This window comes from Microcaecilia unicolor, chromosome 11, assembly GCF_901765095.1.
Source record: "Microcaecilia unicolor chromosome 11, aMicUni1.1, whole genome shotgun sequence".
Lineage (NCBI taxonomy): Eukaryota > Metazoa > Chordata > Amphibia > Gymnophiona > Siphonopidae > Microcaecilia > Microcaecilia unicolor.
The window spans coordinates 44,176,534-44,193,543 of record NC_044041.1 but is presented as its reverse complement, the minus strand read 5'-3'; the positions used below and the strand labels follow the sequence as shown (position 1 = coordinate 44,193,543).

Sequence of the window (17,010 nt, the reverse complement as noted above, 5' to 3'; positions counted from 1 at the left end):
GCAGGTGGGCCTTCACCTGGGCAGAGTCTGAGTGGAGTGTGGGCAGGGGTCACACAATTACCTACGTCACTTATAGAATAGAATATTACATTATCCGTGTATCTCCTGAATCTAGACGTGAGCATTTACACCAGCTCTGTGGCTGGCATAAGTGTCCCTCTATGTGCCTACAGCGTACAACGGAGAGGGTCAAAGCAACAACAAAAAAAAAAGCAAGCAAACAGGACAAGGAGCTTTCAAGATTGGGACAAACAGATAGATGTGTGTTCTTCAAGGACCAAAGCAAAAACAAAAAAGGAGGTAAAAACCCTCACGAAACCGTGGGATATAAACAAAAAGTGAGGAGAGTGGATGAGGATACCAACAACTGTATATTTATTCACATAAAAATTAAAAAATTAAAAAATAACAATATACATGAAAATGACCCAACATGGGCCATGTTTCGGCATCACTGCGCTTGCATCAGGGCTCAATCTCAAATTCTCTCCCCCGCACACTTACTCTGTTGCTTCTGACTTCCAGCCACTGCTGAAAAGTTTTCTTGCTTCCTCCCCCCTTCACTAGACATGCGCACCAGGGCTGCGTGTACCACACAGCTCTTGTGGGTATGCACCAGGAAGTTCTGAGCCCTTTTCCAACCAATGCAGAACACTAACAGTGTGCATATAATTTGCATGCTGTTAGTGTTGAGCATTAGTCGCTTAAAAAAAAAATATCGGTGCTCCACTCAGTATTTTCCGGCGCTGTAGAGAACAGCAACAGAGTTCTGTGCATCTCCCCCTCAGCTGCTCCATTCTTTACAAGAGAGAGCGTGAATAATACCTGTTTGGGGACACGAAGAATATCATGGGCAGATGCGGTGGTGACGATTGCTCTTTTATTTTCTTTGCTTCCTTGCAAAGATAAAGACAAGCCAGCAACGAGCTGAACTCCGAGGTCTATGATCGTTACTCGGTCATCTAGCACAGTCACAGTTTTCTCAGCCAGGATGGAATCAGACAGAGGAGACAGAACCTTACAATGGGAAAATAAGAAATTGAACATTTTATTTGTTCTGGTAAGCAAACTGCAATTCATTACTTTCCAAATCATGCAACTGACCTTGCTTGTACATTATTCAGGGCCAGATGCACTAACTCCACGTAACGAGCCCTTTCCTTACCCATCCCTTAGCGAATCGGTAAGGAAAGAGCATGCATGAAGGAAATCGCATGCAAATGAGCTGCTCGCTGTTAGCTCATTTGCACACGATTTCCTTCCTTCCAGTCGGCCAGCTGAGCATGTGCAGAGCAGCCAATCGTTATGCTGGCTGCTCTGCATGCCAAAGACGTCCTTCACAAAAAAAGGACGTCCCTGACGAGCACTGGAGGTTTCCCTTCAGCTTTTGTGATGGGCGCCCCCCCCCCAGGATCAGGACGTGCGAGGACGTCCAAAACAAAACTATTTGGACATCCCTCCCTCCAGGTCTTTCTCAGCCAATCACAGCGTATTTAGCTGTCACCAGTTTCAGCTAAACGCGCTGTGATTGGCTGAGAGAGACCTGGCGGGAGGGACGTCCAAATAGTTTTGATTTGGACGTCCTCACAGGTCCCGATCTTAGGGGAGGAGGGGACGCAAGCTGAAAACAATCTTGGAGGGGACGAGGAGAATGTTGAGAGAACCTCTATGTCTGTGGTCATATCAGGCATGTAAGAAAAACACGTCCAAGAAGGACGCCCATCACAAAAGCTGAAGGAAAATGTCCAGGTGCTGGTCAGGGACAATCTCACTCCAGATACACTAATTGGTAGAGTGGGTGGTGCAGGGGCTCTGAGGAGGCTTTAAATGCTTTTGCCTTTGATTTTGTAGGGAGCTCCCTACTGTGACTGCAGAAAAATGTCTGGGGGGAAGGGGTCAGAGCTGTTCTGCTACAAGGAAATCAGCACATGAAAAGAAAAACAGCAGTTTAGTGCTAAAACAAAACTTTTTTTGTTTGTGTGAAAGAAGTCCAATTGTTAGGCATTTGGATGTCTTTCACTCAAGAAAAAAAAAAAAAAAAGGAGGTCCCTGATGTTTTTTCAGCTTTTGTGATGGGTGTCCTCCTCTGCATGAGTCCTACTCAGCAGCCCCTTGTTTTCTCTAGGCACGCTATATAGAATCTGGAGGTATATCAATAAATATGCATAAGGGAGATTTGCATGCACCTCCTCCACTGCATGTTAATCTAGCTCATGTATGCTTATTATGAATATTCTGAAAAACCAGACTGCCTGGGGGTTACTCCAGGAATGGCTTGAGAACACGGTTTTATTGGATTAACAAGTCTAAGAATTGAAGATAGGAAACTAGATATGTTTTCTAAATTTATACATTGCTTCTAAAAATATTTGCATGACAGTGGTTTGGTTTTAATGCAAGATTTTTTAAAAGTGTTCCCTACTTTCTAAAACGTTCTGTAGAATAAGTTGATTTAATTAAACATGACATTGTAGAGAAAATATTAAATCACTGCTCAGTTGCAGGTGCAGCTATTCTAGCAAATGTATGTTTTATCCAATTTGGACCCAATATTCAGCCGGTGGCACTAAGCGTTTTGCTGACCAGCAGCAGCATTATGTCTGGAAACTCAATGCCAGGCAATGCGGACAATGCTTCAGCATTGAATTCCCAGGTTTGCACTTAACTGGCTATGGGGCACCAAAGCGAATGCTACATACCTGTAGAAGGTATTCTCCGAGGACAGCAGGCTGATTGTTCTCACTGATGGGTGACGTCCACGGCAGCCCCTCCAATCGGAAACTTCTCTAGCAAAGTCCTTTGCTAGTCCTCGCGCGCCCGCGCGCACCGCGCATGCGCGGCCGTCTTCCCGCCCGAAACCGGCTCGAGCCGGCCAGTCCAGTATGTAGCAAGACAATACACTTCAAGGGAAGACACAACTCCAACGGGGAGGCGGGCGGGTTTGTGAGAACAATCAGCCTGCTGTCCTCGGAGAATACCTTCTACAGGTATGTAGCATTCGCTTTCTCCGAGGACAAGCAGGCTGCTTGTTCTCACTGATGGGGTATCCCTAGCCCCCAGGCTCACTCAAAACAACAACCATGGTCAATTGGGCCTTGCAACGGCGAGGACATAACTGAGATTGACCTAAAAAATTTACCAACTAACTGAGAGTGCAGCCTGGAACAGAACAAACAGGGCCCTCGGGGGGTGGAGTTGGATCCTAAAGCCCAAACAGGTTCTGAAGAACTGACTGCCCGAACCGACTATCGCGTCGGGTATCCTGCTGCAGGCAGTAATGAGATGTGAATGTGTGGACAGATGACCACGTCGCAGCTTTGCAAATTTCTTCAATAGAGGCTGACTTCAAGTGGGCTACCGACGCTGCCATGGCTCTAACATTATGAGCCGTGACATGACCCTCAAGAGCCAGCCCCGCCTGGGCGTAAGTGAAGGAAATGCAATCTGCTAGCCAATTGGATATGGTGCGTTTCCCTACAGCCACTCCCCTCCTATTGGGATCAAAAGAAACAAACAATTGGGCGGACTGTCTGTTGGGCTGTGTCCGCTCCAGATAGAAGGCCAATGCTCTCTTGCAGTCCAATGTGTGCAGCTGACGTTCAGCAGGGCAGGAATGAGGACGGGGAAAGAATGTTGGCAAGACAATTGACTGGTTCAGATGGAACTCCGACACGACCTTTGGCAAGAACTTAGGGTGAGTGTGGAGGACTACTCTGTTATGATGAAATTTGGTGTAAGGGGCCTGGGCTACCAGGGCCTGAAGCTCACTGACTCTACGAGCTGAAGTAACTGCCACCAAGAAATGACCTTCCAGGTCAAGTACTTCAGATGGCAGGAATTCAGTGGCTCAAAAGGAGGTTTCATCAGCTGGGTGAGAACGACATTGAGATCCCATGACACTGTAGGAGGCTTGACAGGGGGCTTTGACAAAAGCAAACCTCTCATGAAGCGAACAACTAAAGGCTGTCCTGAGATCGGCTTACCTTCCACATGGTAATGGTATGCACTGATTGCGCTAAGGTGAACTCTTACAGAGTTGGTCTTGAGACCAGACTCAGACAAGTGCAGAAGGTATTCAAGCAGGGTCTGTGTAGGACAAGAGCGAGGAGCTAGGGCCTTGCTGTCACACCAGACGGCAAACCTCCTCCACAGAAAGAAGTAACTCTCTTAGTGGAATCTTTCCTGGAAGCAAGCAAGATGCGGGAGACACCCTCTGACAGACCCAAAGAGGCAAAGTCTACGCTCTCAACATCCAGGCCGTGAGAGCCAGGGACCGGAGGCTGGGATGCAGAAGAGCCCCTTCGTCCTGCGTGATGAGGGTCGGAAAACACTCCAATCTCCACGGTTCTTCGGAGGATAACTCCAGAAGAAGAGGGAACCAGATCTGACGCGGCCAAAAAGGCGCAATCAGAATCATGGTGCCTCGGTCTTGCTTGAGTTTCAACAAAGTCTTCCCCACCAGAGGTATGGGAGGATAAGCATACAGCAGGCCCTCCCCCCAATCCAGGAGGAAGGCATCCGATGCCAGTCTGCCGGGGGCCTGAAGTCTGGAACAGAACTGAGGGACTTTGTGGTTCACTCGAGATGCGAAGAGATCCACCAAGGGGGTGCCCCACGCTTGGAAGATCTGGCGCACCACTCTGGAGTTGAGCGACCACTCGTGAGGTTGCATAATCCGGCTCAGTCTGTCGGCCAGACTGTTGTTTACGCCTGCCAGATATGTGGCTTGGAGCACCATGCCGAGACGGCGAGCCCAGAGCCACATGCTGACGGCTTCCTGACACAGGGGGCGAGATCCGGTGCCCCCCTGCTTGTTGACATAGTACATGGCAACCTGGTTGTCTGTCTGAATTTGGATAATTTGATGGGACAGCCGTTCTCTGAAAGCCTTCAGAGCGTTCCAGATCGCTCGCAACTCCAGGAGATTGATCTGTAGACCGCGTTCCTGGAGGGACCAACTTCCTTGGGTGTGAAGCCCATCGACATGAGCTCCCCATCCCAGGAGAGACGCATCCGTTGTCAGCACTTTTTGTGGCTGAGGAATTTGGAAAGGACGTCCCAGAGTCAAATTGGACCAGATTGTCCACCAATACAGGGATTCGAGAAAACTCGTGGACAGGTGGATCACGTCTTCTAGACCCCCAGCAGCCTGATACCACTGGGAGGCTAGGGTCCATTGAGCAGATCTCATATGAAGACGGGCCATGGGAGTCACATGAACTGTGGAGGCCATGTGGCCCAGCAATCTCAACATCTGCCGAGCTGTGATCTGCTGGGACGCTCGCACCCGCGAGACGAGGGACAACAAGTTGTTGGCCCTCGTCTCTGGGAGATAGGCGCGAGCCGTCCGAGAATCCAGCAGAGCTCCTATGAATTCGAGTTTCTGCACTGGGAGAAGATGGACTTTGGATAATTTATCACAAACCCCAGTAGCTCCAGGAGGCGAATAGTCATCTGCATGGACTGCAGGGCTCCTGCCTCGGATGTGTTCTTCACCAGCCAATCGTCGAGATATGGGAACACGTGCACCCCCAGCCTGCGAAGTGCCGCTGCTACCACAGCTAGGCACTTTGTGAACACCCTGGGCGCAGAGGCGAGCCCAAAGGGTAGCACACAGTACTGGAAGTGGCGTGTGCCCAACTGAAATCGCAGATACTGTCTGTGAGCTGGCAGTATCGGGATGTGTGTGTAGGCATCCTTCAAGTCCAGAGAGCATAGCCAATCGTTTTGCTGAATCATGGGGAGAAGGGTGCCCAGGGAAAGCATCCTGAACTTTTCTTTTACGAGATATTTGTTCAGGGCCCTTAGGTCTAGGATGGGACGCATCCCCCCTGTTTTCTTTTCCACAAGGAAGTACCTGGAATAGAATCCCAGCCCTTCTTGCCCGGATGGCACGGGCTCGACCGCATTGGCGCTGAGAAGGGCGGAGAGTTCCTCTGCAAGTACCTGCTTGTGCTGGAAGCTGTACGACTGAGCTCCCGGTGGACAATTTGGAGGTTTTGAGGCCAAATTGAGGGTGTATCCTTGCCGGACTATTTGGAGAACCCACTGATCGGAGGTTATTAGAGGCCACCTTTGGTGAAAAGCTTTCAACCTCCCCCCGACTGGTAGGTCGCCCGGCACTGACACTTGGATGTCGGCTATGCTCTGCTGGAGCCAGTCAAAAGCTCGCCCCTTGCTTTTGCTGGGGAGCCGAGGGGCCTGGCTGAGGCGCACGCTGCTGACGAGAGCGAGCGCGCTGGGGCTTAGCCTGGGCCGCAGGCTGTCGAGAAGGAGGATTGTACCTACGCTTACCAGAAGAGTAGGGAACAGTCTTCCTTCCCCCGAAAAATCTTCTACCTGTAGAGGTAGATGCTGAAGGCTGCCGGCGGGAGAACTTGTCGAATGCGGTGTCCCGCTGGTGGAGAGACTCTACCACCTGTTCGACTTTCTCTCCAAAAATGTTATCCGCACGGCAAGGCGAGTCCGCAATCCGCTGCTGGAGTCTATTCTCCAGGTCGGCGGCACGCAGCCATGAGAGCCTGCGCATCACCACACCTTGAGCAGCGGCCCTGGACGCAACATCAAAGGTGTCATACACCCCTCTGGCCAGGAATTTCCTGCACGCCTTCAGCTGCCTGACCACCTCCTGAAAAGGCTTGGCCTGCTCGGGGGGGAGAGCATCAACCAAGCCCGCCAACTGCCGCACATTGTTCCGCATGTGTATGCTCGTGTAGAGCTGGTAAGACTGGATTTTGGCCACGAGCATAGAGGAATGGTAGGCCTTCCTCCCAAAGGAGTCTAAGGTTCTAGAGTCCTTGCCCGGGGGCGCCGAAGCATGCTCCCTAGAACTCTTAGCCTTCTTTAGGGCCAGATCCACAACTCCAGAATCATGAGGCAACTGGGTGCGCATCAGATCTGGGTCCCCATGGATCCGGTACTGGGACTCGATCTTCTTGGGGATGTGGGGATTAGTTAGTGGCTTGGTCCAGTTCGCAAGCAATGTCTTTTTTAGGACATGGTGCAAGGGAACAGTGGACGCTTCCTTAGGTGGAGAAGGATAGTCCAGGAGCTCAAACATTTCAGCCCTGGGCTCGTCCTCCACAACCACCGGGAAGGGGATGGCCGTAGACATCTCCCGGACAAAGGAAGCGAAAGACAGACTCTCAGGAGGAGAAAGCTGTCTCTCAGGAGAGGGAGTGGGATCAGAAGGAAGACCCTCAGACTCCTCGTCAGAGAAATATCTGGGGTCTTCCTCTTCCTCCCACGAGGCCTCACCCTCGGTGTCAGTCACAAGTTCACGAACCTGTGTCTGCAACCTCGCCCGGCTCGACTCGGTGGAGCCACGTCCACGATGGGGGCGTCGAGAGGTAGACTCCCTGGCCCGCATCGGCGAAGCTCCCTCCGCCGACGTAGTCGGGGAGCCCTCCTGGGAGGTGGCCGCAGTCGGCACCGCACGCGGTACCGACGTCGGGGACCTCACCCCGGGTGATGGGCCAGCCGGCGCCACGCTCGACGGTACCGGAGGCGCAAGCACCGCCGGTACCGGAGGGGAAGGGCGCAACAGCTCTCCCAGAATCTCTGGGAGAACGGCCCGGAGGCTCTCGTTCAGAGTGGCTGCAGAGAAAGGCAAAGAGGTAGATGCAGGCGTCGACGTCAGAACCTGTTCCGGGCGAGGAGGCTGTTCCGGGCTGTCCAGAGTGGAGCGCATCGACACCTCTTGAACAGAGGGTGAGCGGTTCTCTCGGTGCCGATGCCTGCTGGGTGCCGACTCCCTCGGCGACCCAGAGCTCTCGGTGCCGACTCGGGGAGGCGACCGGTGTCGATGCTTCTTCGATTTCTTCCGAAGCATGTCACCGGAGCTCCCCGGCACCGACGAGGAGGACGTAGAATCCAGCCGTCGCATCCTCGGGGCCGAGGCCGAAGGAGGTCGGTCTCGGGGGGGCTGTACCGCAGGAGCCCTCAGGGTAGGAGGAGACCCACCCGAAGGCTCACCGCCACCAGCAGGGGAATGGACAGCCCTCACCTGCACTCCTGACGATGCACCACCGTCCGACGACATCAGCAGACGAGGTCCCGGTACCACCGACGTCGATGCAGCTATCCGATGTCTCGGCGCCGATGCAGAGGCCCGATGTCTCGATGCACTTGATGCAGGGGTGGCCGAGGAAGATGGTCTGGACGCTGACGACGTCGATGCACTCGAAGATCCCGGTGCCGATGCCGACGAAGAGCCCGAGAACAACACGTTCCACTGGGCTAGTCTCGCTACCTGAGTCCGCCTTTGAAGCAGGGAACACAGACTGCAGTTCTGAGGGCGGTGCTCGGCCCCCAGACACTGAAGACACGACGAGTGTCGATCAGTGAGCGAGATAACCCGGGCGCACTGGGTGCACTTCTTGAAGCCGCTGGAAGGCTTCGATGTCATGGGCGGAAAAATCGCGCCGGCGAAATCAAAGTCCGAAATGACGGAAAAAGAGCACCAAAAAATTTGTAAGGGAGAAAATCTCGACCGAGGCCGAAAAGAGGCCTACCCCGACAACGAAAGAAAACTTATCGGGGCAAAAAGCTGGGAGTACGGGGAGGATTAACACGAAACCCGGGGGGGGTTTTCGGAGCACTTCCCGACACTTGAAAAGACTTTTCCGAAGAAAAACACGTCAAAATAAATTTGGACGCGCGAGGTCGACTTTCCGGGGCTCGACACGGCGAAAACACGACCGTACCGAGTGCGGACAAAAGAAGACTGGCCGGCTCGAGCCGGTTTCGGGCGGGAAGACGGCCGCGCATGCGCGGTGCGCGCGGGCGCGCGAGGACTAGCAAAGGACTTTGCTAGAGAAGTTTCCGATTGGAGGGGCTGCCGTGGACGTCACCCATCAGTGAGAACAAGCAGCCTGCTTGTCCTCGGAGAAATAAAGATAGACCTGACTTTTATGCAGTTACCTTGGGCAGTTAAGTGCCCCCAAAATAGCTGGTTTTGACATAGGCACTAACTGGACATTTCCATCAGTGGTAACCGGTCAAGTGCTGAAAATGACTGGTTGACCCCAAACAGACGATTAAACCAGCCAGGAGCCATTTCTGGCCAGTTAGATCGCTTTGAATATTGACCCATTTGTTTTGTTTTGTTTTTTTAAATCTGCAGTAGGTCCAATATCCTGTCTGATGTGCAAGTGATCTCACAAGCATTGTTCCCTCTAAGCTGAGTGGGAGTCCTCCACTTAATAGTCCTGCCAGCGAGAGCTGCTGTTTCAGTATCAACATTTTCAATAGTGAGGGACAGGCAAGCTCTGCAAGACTCCAGAGAACCTGCCTGTCACTAACAATTGAAACAATATTGAAGCTCCCCCCCCCCCCCCCCCCCCCCCCACACACACACACATACACACACACTGGCAACAATGCAGTTGGAAGACTTCCACTCAGCTTAGAGGGAACAATGCTCACAAGTACAGTAGCTTAACCTTCATGTTGTACTTAGCAGTGGCGTAGCCAAGGGTGGGCATCCACTTTGGGTTCAGGCCTGCCCAATAGCAGCACATCTCTAATGTGGCTGGCAGGAATTCCCAAGCCCCACCAGCTGAAAACTCCCAACTGTCCCTCCTGCATACCTTTTAAACAGCAGATCTTTGCCTGCTACAAGCAGCAACTGATACATACTGTTTGCACTGGCCCTGCAGCCTTCCCTCTGATGTATTCCTACTTATGCAGAAACAGGAAGTTACATCAGATGGAAGGCTGTGGGGCTAGGGTTACCATTTTGTGTCCTCTGAAAAAGAGGACACATGTCACGCCCCATACCCCGCCACGCCACGCCTCATGCCCCACCCCGCCACGCCTCATGCCCCGCCCCTGCCACACCCCCTTCGGGTCCTCGTTCCGCCCCTATTCCCCGCCCCCCGTCACATAGTCCCCTCCCCCCCTCACTTACTATCTAGCCCTGGTGGTCTAGTAGCGTCTTCTCTTCGGGGCAGGAAAGAGCCCCCTCTTTCCTGCCTGGAGCGCTGCCTGCCCTTGCCTGCTGCATCCTCCTCGGTCTGGCTGGGGATTCAAAATGGCCACCGAGAGTTGAAGCGGCCTCGCGAGAGTTCAACTCTCGGCGGCCATTTTGAATCCCCAGCCAGACCGAGGAGGATGATAGACAGCGAGGCAGCGCTCCGGGCAGGAAAGAGGGGGCTCTTTCCTGCCCTGAAGACGTCACTAGACCACCAGGGAACATGGTAAGGAAGGGGAGGGGACGGGAGACCAGACCCACGGCGCCGATCACCCGCCCACACGCACGCGCCTGCCCGCACCCACGTTTGTCTAGAAATCCAGACAAACGTGGGTGCAGGCAAAATCCGCCGGACGCCCCGGACATGCCCTCAAAAAGAGGACATGTCCGGGGAAATCCGGACGAATGGTAACCCTATGTGGGGCCAACATGAGCACTGTGTATTAGTTGCTGCTCATTGCCAGGGAAAATCTGCTATTTAAAAGGTATTCGGGGGAGGGGGATGTTTGATAGACCATATGGCATGCAGACAAGAGAGAGAGAGAGACCAAATTACTTGTGGGACAAGGCGGAGTTCTTCTGCCCACCTATCTTGGGCCCAGGCTCACCCAAAATTGATTGTCTGGCTACGCCCCTGGTACTCAGATGGTCAAATTCATGCTACTCAGTTTAACCATGGTACTGAATACTGTAGAACTGCATTTATGTTGGACATAATGACAAGCAAGTTATGCATTATTGGTTAGCTCATTACGGGGTGCTTTTATTAAGTTGCAGTAAGTACTAATGCAACATCGTGGGGTGTGCTCAGGTGTCCTGCAGTAGTTTTTGCATGTGCTCATGCTACCCACACTCTAAAAAGTAGTTTTAATGGGGGCGGGTCTGGGGGCAGAGAGTAGGCTTGCTCTTGCTGCATTGCTGCACGCTAACTGATTAGCATGTGATTAGCGTGTGAGCTCATACTGGCCACAAAATAGACGTTAGTAAGCGCTCACATGGTAATGGGAAAATTAGGGGCCCTTTTAATAAGTCGTAGTAGGGTTAACGCGTGGGTAGTGTACGCCAAATCGGCACTACCGCTGGGATAGTGCAGGTACCCGGCGGTAATTGGCAGAGCACCCTCATTAGTTCATGCTGCATGATTACCGTACGAGTAGTGTGTGAGCCCTTACCGCGTGCCACTTTCAATTGTAGTGCATAGTCATTTACTGCCCCATTGAAAACGGCTTTTTTCCCCAGGTGAGATAAGAAAAATGGCCCAGCGCACACCAAAAACACACGCCCACACTACCGCAGGCCACTTTTTACGACTGCTCAGTAAAAGGGCCCCCTTAGCGCGTAGCCATTACAGAAATGGAAAAATCGGCCATTTCCCAGCAGGCCTAAAAGTCGCCTTAGTGTGCGGGAAGGAACCACACTGGGGATAGTGCAGGCTACCTTTTAGCACTGCTTAGTAAAAGGGCCCCTAAAATTTGCAATCTTTCAGCTACACAAATTTACAGGAGTTGGATGATGATAATTTGTTTATTTATGTTATTTAGCACAACACACACAAAGAGCATCCAGTAGAAAAGTGCAGACTACTAAGGAACATTATTCCAGCTTCATTGCAATGTAACATAAAATTGAATGAACTACATCTAATTTCATTCAATATCCCTTGTAAACTATACATGACAATCTTTCCTGCCTCTGGTGAGATTGTGCAATTTCTTTCTTTTGGTATTTCTGCCTCTTAAGTCCTTCTCCCTTCCACACAGTCAAGCTTCCACTCTCACTCGCTCATTCCCAACAGAATACTTCTCTTCCGCCTAATTGTTAAATCATGTGAGGGGGTTTATAGCAGTGGCGTAGCCAGGGGTGGGCCCGGGTGGGCCCACTTTGGGCTCAAGCCCACCCAGTATCAGCATACCTATGAAGTGGCTGGCAGGGATCCCCAAGCCCTACCAGCCAAAAACTCCCAACAACTGTCCCTCCTGCATACCTTGTAAATAGCGGATCTTCACCTGCAGCGAGCAGTGACTGATACATGCTGTTTGCACCGGTCCTACAGTCCTCCCTCTGATATATTCCTGCCTATTCAGAAACAGGAAGTTGCGTCCGAGGGAAGGCTGTGGGGCCAACAAGAGCAGTGTGTATTAGTTGCTGCTCGCTGCCGGTGAAAATGTGCTACTTAAAAGGTATGCAGGGGAGGAGAGATGTTTGAGAGACCATATGGCATGCAGGCAAGAGAGGGAGAGACCAAATCACTTGTGGGACAGGGCGGAGTTCTTCTGCCCGCCCATGTTGCGCCCAGGCCCACCCAAAATTGGGTGCCTGGCTACGCCCCTGGTTTATAGAACTCTGTCCCTTACCCTTAAGATCAGTCCCTTCAATAGCCTGAGCCACCTTAAGAGCACTAGTCACGCCCAGGGAAGAAATAAGCAGGGAGGAAGGGTAGAGCCTAAACCAGGAAGTATATAAGACAGGGCCTGACTGGGTTAAGGAGGACCAGAGAGAAGAAGGAATTGACACTCCAGTGTACACCACCACCACCACCTATGTTTAAGAATTGTGACCTGGCTGAGGTATGCCATTTTTGCTTCTTGTTTGAGACTGGCAAGCCTTGCTCTTAGGTCTGGCTGGAGTCAGACCCTAGTACTAGGAGAAGAACCGAGAAAAACTCAAAGGCTGTGTTTGGGGTGGGACCGCCCTACCAGCCACAGGCTGTGTTCAGGCCTTGCTTATTGAACTACAGAGGCATTCTGTCTTGTGTTCCTGGTCCTGTGACATAACAGGCCTCAGGATTCAATTAAATAAACACTTGTTTTCATTTATTTCCCTTTGTCCAGCTGTGTTATTTCACAGGATCACCCTCAACCTCACTCGGGTGTCACATCAGTAAAAGGAAAATAATTATAAATACTATATTTATGACTGAACTGTCATTTTCAAAAAATGTTTGTTATTTTTCATACCCTTTCCCCATTGCCAATCATACCTGAACAGTGGTTATCCCAGGCTCACGGCCAAGAAGAACCTTCCCACCTTCCAGCTTGGCGATTTTGGAGTCTTCCACCTTCATGAAATCACTGACAAGATCTGAGATATCAAATTGCCAATCAGAACCTAGCATATAGGTCAGTTGACCTCCTTGAGCAGATGACTCGGTTACAAATTGTGTTAAAACTCGAACCATGGAATGCTGATACTGCAGGCTGCATCCTTTTCCTCTCTTCTCATCATCTTCTTCATCTTCACTTTCCCTCGTGGGCCTCAAAATAAAAAGATATGATTATATTTCTACAGTTTGTAAAATATTTCCAAGGCCATTGCCTGTCCTGTTTTTTTTTTTTTTTGCACTGAATTCAAACATGTCAACAGGCAAACATGCACCTAAAGATAGAATTAAAATTGTCATGCAACGTTCAAATATTCTAGCCATACACTGAACAATTAATTGCTATCCACAAGGCAACATTTTTCAGGTTGTTTGGACTTTTTTTTTCCAAATGGCAGATGAAATTTAATGTGGTCAAATACAAAGTGATTCACACTGGGAAAAATAATCCAAATCGTAGTTATCTGATATTGGGTACTGACTCCTAAGGTGGACCCCAAGAAAAAGATCTGTCATCCTTAGTGGTGTAGATTGGTTAAACATGAATCAATTTTTTCAAAAAGTGCTAAGACTAGAGGACACTCAGTTAAGTTATATGGTAATACTTTTAAAATGAATAGGAGAAAATATTTTTTTCAGCCAACAAATAGTTAAGCTCTAGAACTCATTACCAGAAGATGCAGTAACAGTAGTTAGCGTATCCAGGTTTTAAAAAGGTTTGTACAATTTCCTGGAGGAAAAGTCCACAGTCTGCTATTGAGATAAACATGGGGGAAGCAGAAGCCACTACTTGCCCTGGGATTGGTATTGTGGAATTTGGGTTCCTGCCAGGTACTTCTGGCCTGGATTGACCACTTTTGGAAGCAGGATACTGGGCTAGATGGACCATTGGTCTGACCCAATATGTATGTTGTTATGTTCACCTGGTGACTATTTTGATGTGTATCAATCATGCAACACTGTTAGGCAATGAATCTACAAATTATGAGAAAACTTGTATAACGTCGTAACATTGGAATCTAAAGGGGTCTTTCTTTATAAAATTACCCTTCACAGGTGAGTCATACTGGAGCAGTTACTATATCATCAGTCATGCATAAGTATAAAACTGTATCCTAAATCAAATGTGCTGACCAAAGTGTGCAGTACATGGGTGGAGAGCTAGTAGAACTCTTTGCTTGCTCCTCATTGATTATCTGCGTCAAGGTCATTGGCCATTGTGCTGTGGCATTGCCTTGCTGCATTAAATCTGTTTATTGATGTACTCTTAGGCTTCTGCAGCTGGTGTCATGATTGTTGCAGTTGTCCGAGTCTTGCCACATCTGAATAAGTGGAATCGACATTTCCGCCATTGTGCTATGGCTTTCTTCATGGGATGCGGCAGCTAATTTTTATTGGTTTTTTTTTTCAATATTTATTACAGCTGGGACCACAAAATGAATATATCTCAGAACAGCAGATCTGATTTCTGGAGTTTTGATAACAGTCTTAAGACTTGGGGGGAGGGGGCTTAAACAAAGGGGGCTTGTTATTAAAAGATGATGCTTCAGTACATGTGGTCCTCAAGAAACAGAAGCCTTAGGCTACCACTTTCAGCTATGTCTTGATGACAGTATGATCACAGAGAGGGGCATAATCGAACGGGGCGCCCAAGTTTTCCTGAGGGCGTCCTCGCAGGACGTCCCCGCGAAGGGGCGGGGAAACCTGTATTATCGAAACAAGATGGATGGCCATCTTTCGTTTCGATAATACAGTCGGGGGCGCCCAGATCTCCACATTTAGGTCGACCTTAGAGATGGTCTTCCCTAGAGATGGTCGTCCCCGATTTTCGGTGATAATGGAACACGAGGACGCCCATCTCAGAAATGACCAAATCCAAGCCCTATGGTCATGGGAGGAGCCAGCATTCATAGTAACTGGTCCCCCTCACATGCCAGGATGCCAACTGGGCACCCTAGGGGGCACTGCAGTGGACTTCAGAAAAAGCTGCCAGGTGCTGAGCCCCACAACCCCCCTCCCCCACAACCCACTCCCCACAACTGTACACCACTACCATAGCCCTTAGGGTTGAAGGGGGGCACCTAGATGTGGGTACAGTGGATTTCTGGTGGGTTTTGGAGGGCTCACATTTACCACCACAAGTTTAATAGGTGGGGGGGGGGGGGGCGGGGGCTGGGTCTGCCTGCCTGAAGTGCACTGCAGTACCCATTAAAACTGCTCCAGGGACCTGCATACTGCTGTCATGGAGCTGGGTATGATATTTGAGGCTGGCATAGAGGCTAGAAAAAATATTTTAACATTTGTTTTAGGGTGGGAGAGGGTTAGTGACCACTGGGGGAGTAGGGGGAGGTAATCCCCAATTCCCTCCGGTGGTCATCTAGTCATTTAGGGCACATTTTTGTGGCTTGGTCGTAAAAACAAAAAGGACCAAGTAAAGTTGGCCAAGTGTTCATCAGGGACGCCCTTCTTTTTTCCATTATCAGCCGAGGATGCCCATGTGTTAAGCACGCCCCAGTCCTGCCTTTGCTATGCTTCCGACACGACCCTGGGAACTTTGGTCGTCCCCGCGACGGAAAGCAGTTGAGGGCGCCCAAAATCGGCTTACGATTATGATGATTTGGGCGACCCTGGGAGAAGGACGCCCATCTACCGATTTGTGTCGAAAGATGGACGCGCTTCTCTTTTGAAAATGAGCCCAAGAATCTACTAGTCTACATCAGTGCCTTGTCCTGGAGTCCAATAGCCAAATACCATGTTTGCTGTCCAGAGAAATATAACTGCTTTTACTTTCATACTTGTTGAAGGATGTGTCAGGGGTTCTAACTGGGCGTCTAAATGGCAGATGACGTTTAATGTGAGCAAGTGCAAAATGATGCATGTAGGAAAGAGGAACCCTAATTATAGCTACGTCATGCAAGGTTCCACGTTAGGAGTCACCGACTAAGAAAGGGAACTAGGTGTCGTCATTGATGATATGTTGAAACCTTCTGCCCAGTGTGCTGCTGCGGCTAAGAAAGCAAATAGAATGTTAGGTATTATTAGGAAAGGAATGGAAAACAAGAATGAAGATGTTATAATGCCTTTGTACCGCACCATGGTGTGACCGCACCTTGATTGTGTTCAATTCTGGTCGCTGTATCTCAAAAAAAATATAGTGAAATTAGAAAAGGTGCAGAGAAGGGCGACGAAAATAATAAAGGGGATGGGACGACTTCCCTATGAGGAAAGGCTAAAGTGGCTAGGGCTATTCAGCTTGGAGAAAAGGCGGCTGAGGGTAGATATGATAGAGGTCTATAAAATAATGAGTGGAGTGGAACGGGTAGATGTGAAGCATCTGTTTACGCTTTCCAAAAATACTAGGACTAGGGGACATGCAATGAAGCTACAATGTAGTAAATTTAAAACGAATCGGAGAAATTATTTCTTCACTCAACGTGTAATTAAACTCTGGAATTCGTTGCCAGAGAATGTGGTAAAGGCAGTTAGCTTAGCGGAGTTTAAAAAAGGTTTGGATGGATTCCTAAAGAAAAAGTCCATAGACCATTATTAAATGGACTTGGGGAGAATCCACTATTTCTGGGATTAGCAGTATCGAATATTTTGCACTTTTTTGGGATCTTGTCAGGTATTTGTGACCTGGATTGGCCACTGTTGGAAACAGGATGCTGGGCTTGATGGACCTTTGGTCTTTCCCAGTATGGCAATACTTATGTACTTTTGTAAAATGTTCTGCAGTGCAGAAAGCAGTCCAAAGAAGAGCAGAACACACGTCTAATATGATAAAAAGGCTGCGTTTCTATGTACCCTGCGAGCTACAAGGCTGATTGTTGCTGCTTTCATTGGATTTTAGCTCTATTGTGTGTATGTGTCCTTTGGGACTGCTATAGCTGTTTTAGCCCCTGACGCAGCCTCTAGTGAGGTGAAATATTTGTATATT

At 49.9% G+C, this 17,010-nt stretch overlaps 1 protein-coding gene across 1 annotated transcript in view; it reads right to left on the bottom strand.

Moving 5' to 3' along the window:
• Positions 1–17,010, bottom strand: part of TMEM132B (transmembrane protein 132B) — a 495,209-nt gene that overhangs the window by 7,715 nt on the left and 470,484 nt on the right. Inside the window, exons 7-8 of the mRNA XM_030218391.1 lie at positions 12,954–13,227; positions 826–1,017 (exon numbers count right to left, since the gene is read on the bottom strand). Of these exons, the coding sequence (XP_030074251.1) occupies positions 826–1,017; positions 12,954–13,227 (466 nt within the window). The remainder of the gene's footprint in view (positions 1–825; positions 1,018–12,953; positions 13,228–17,010) is intronic.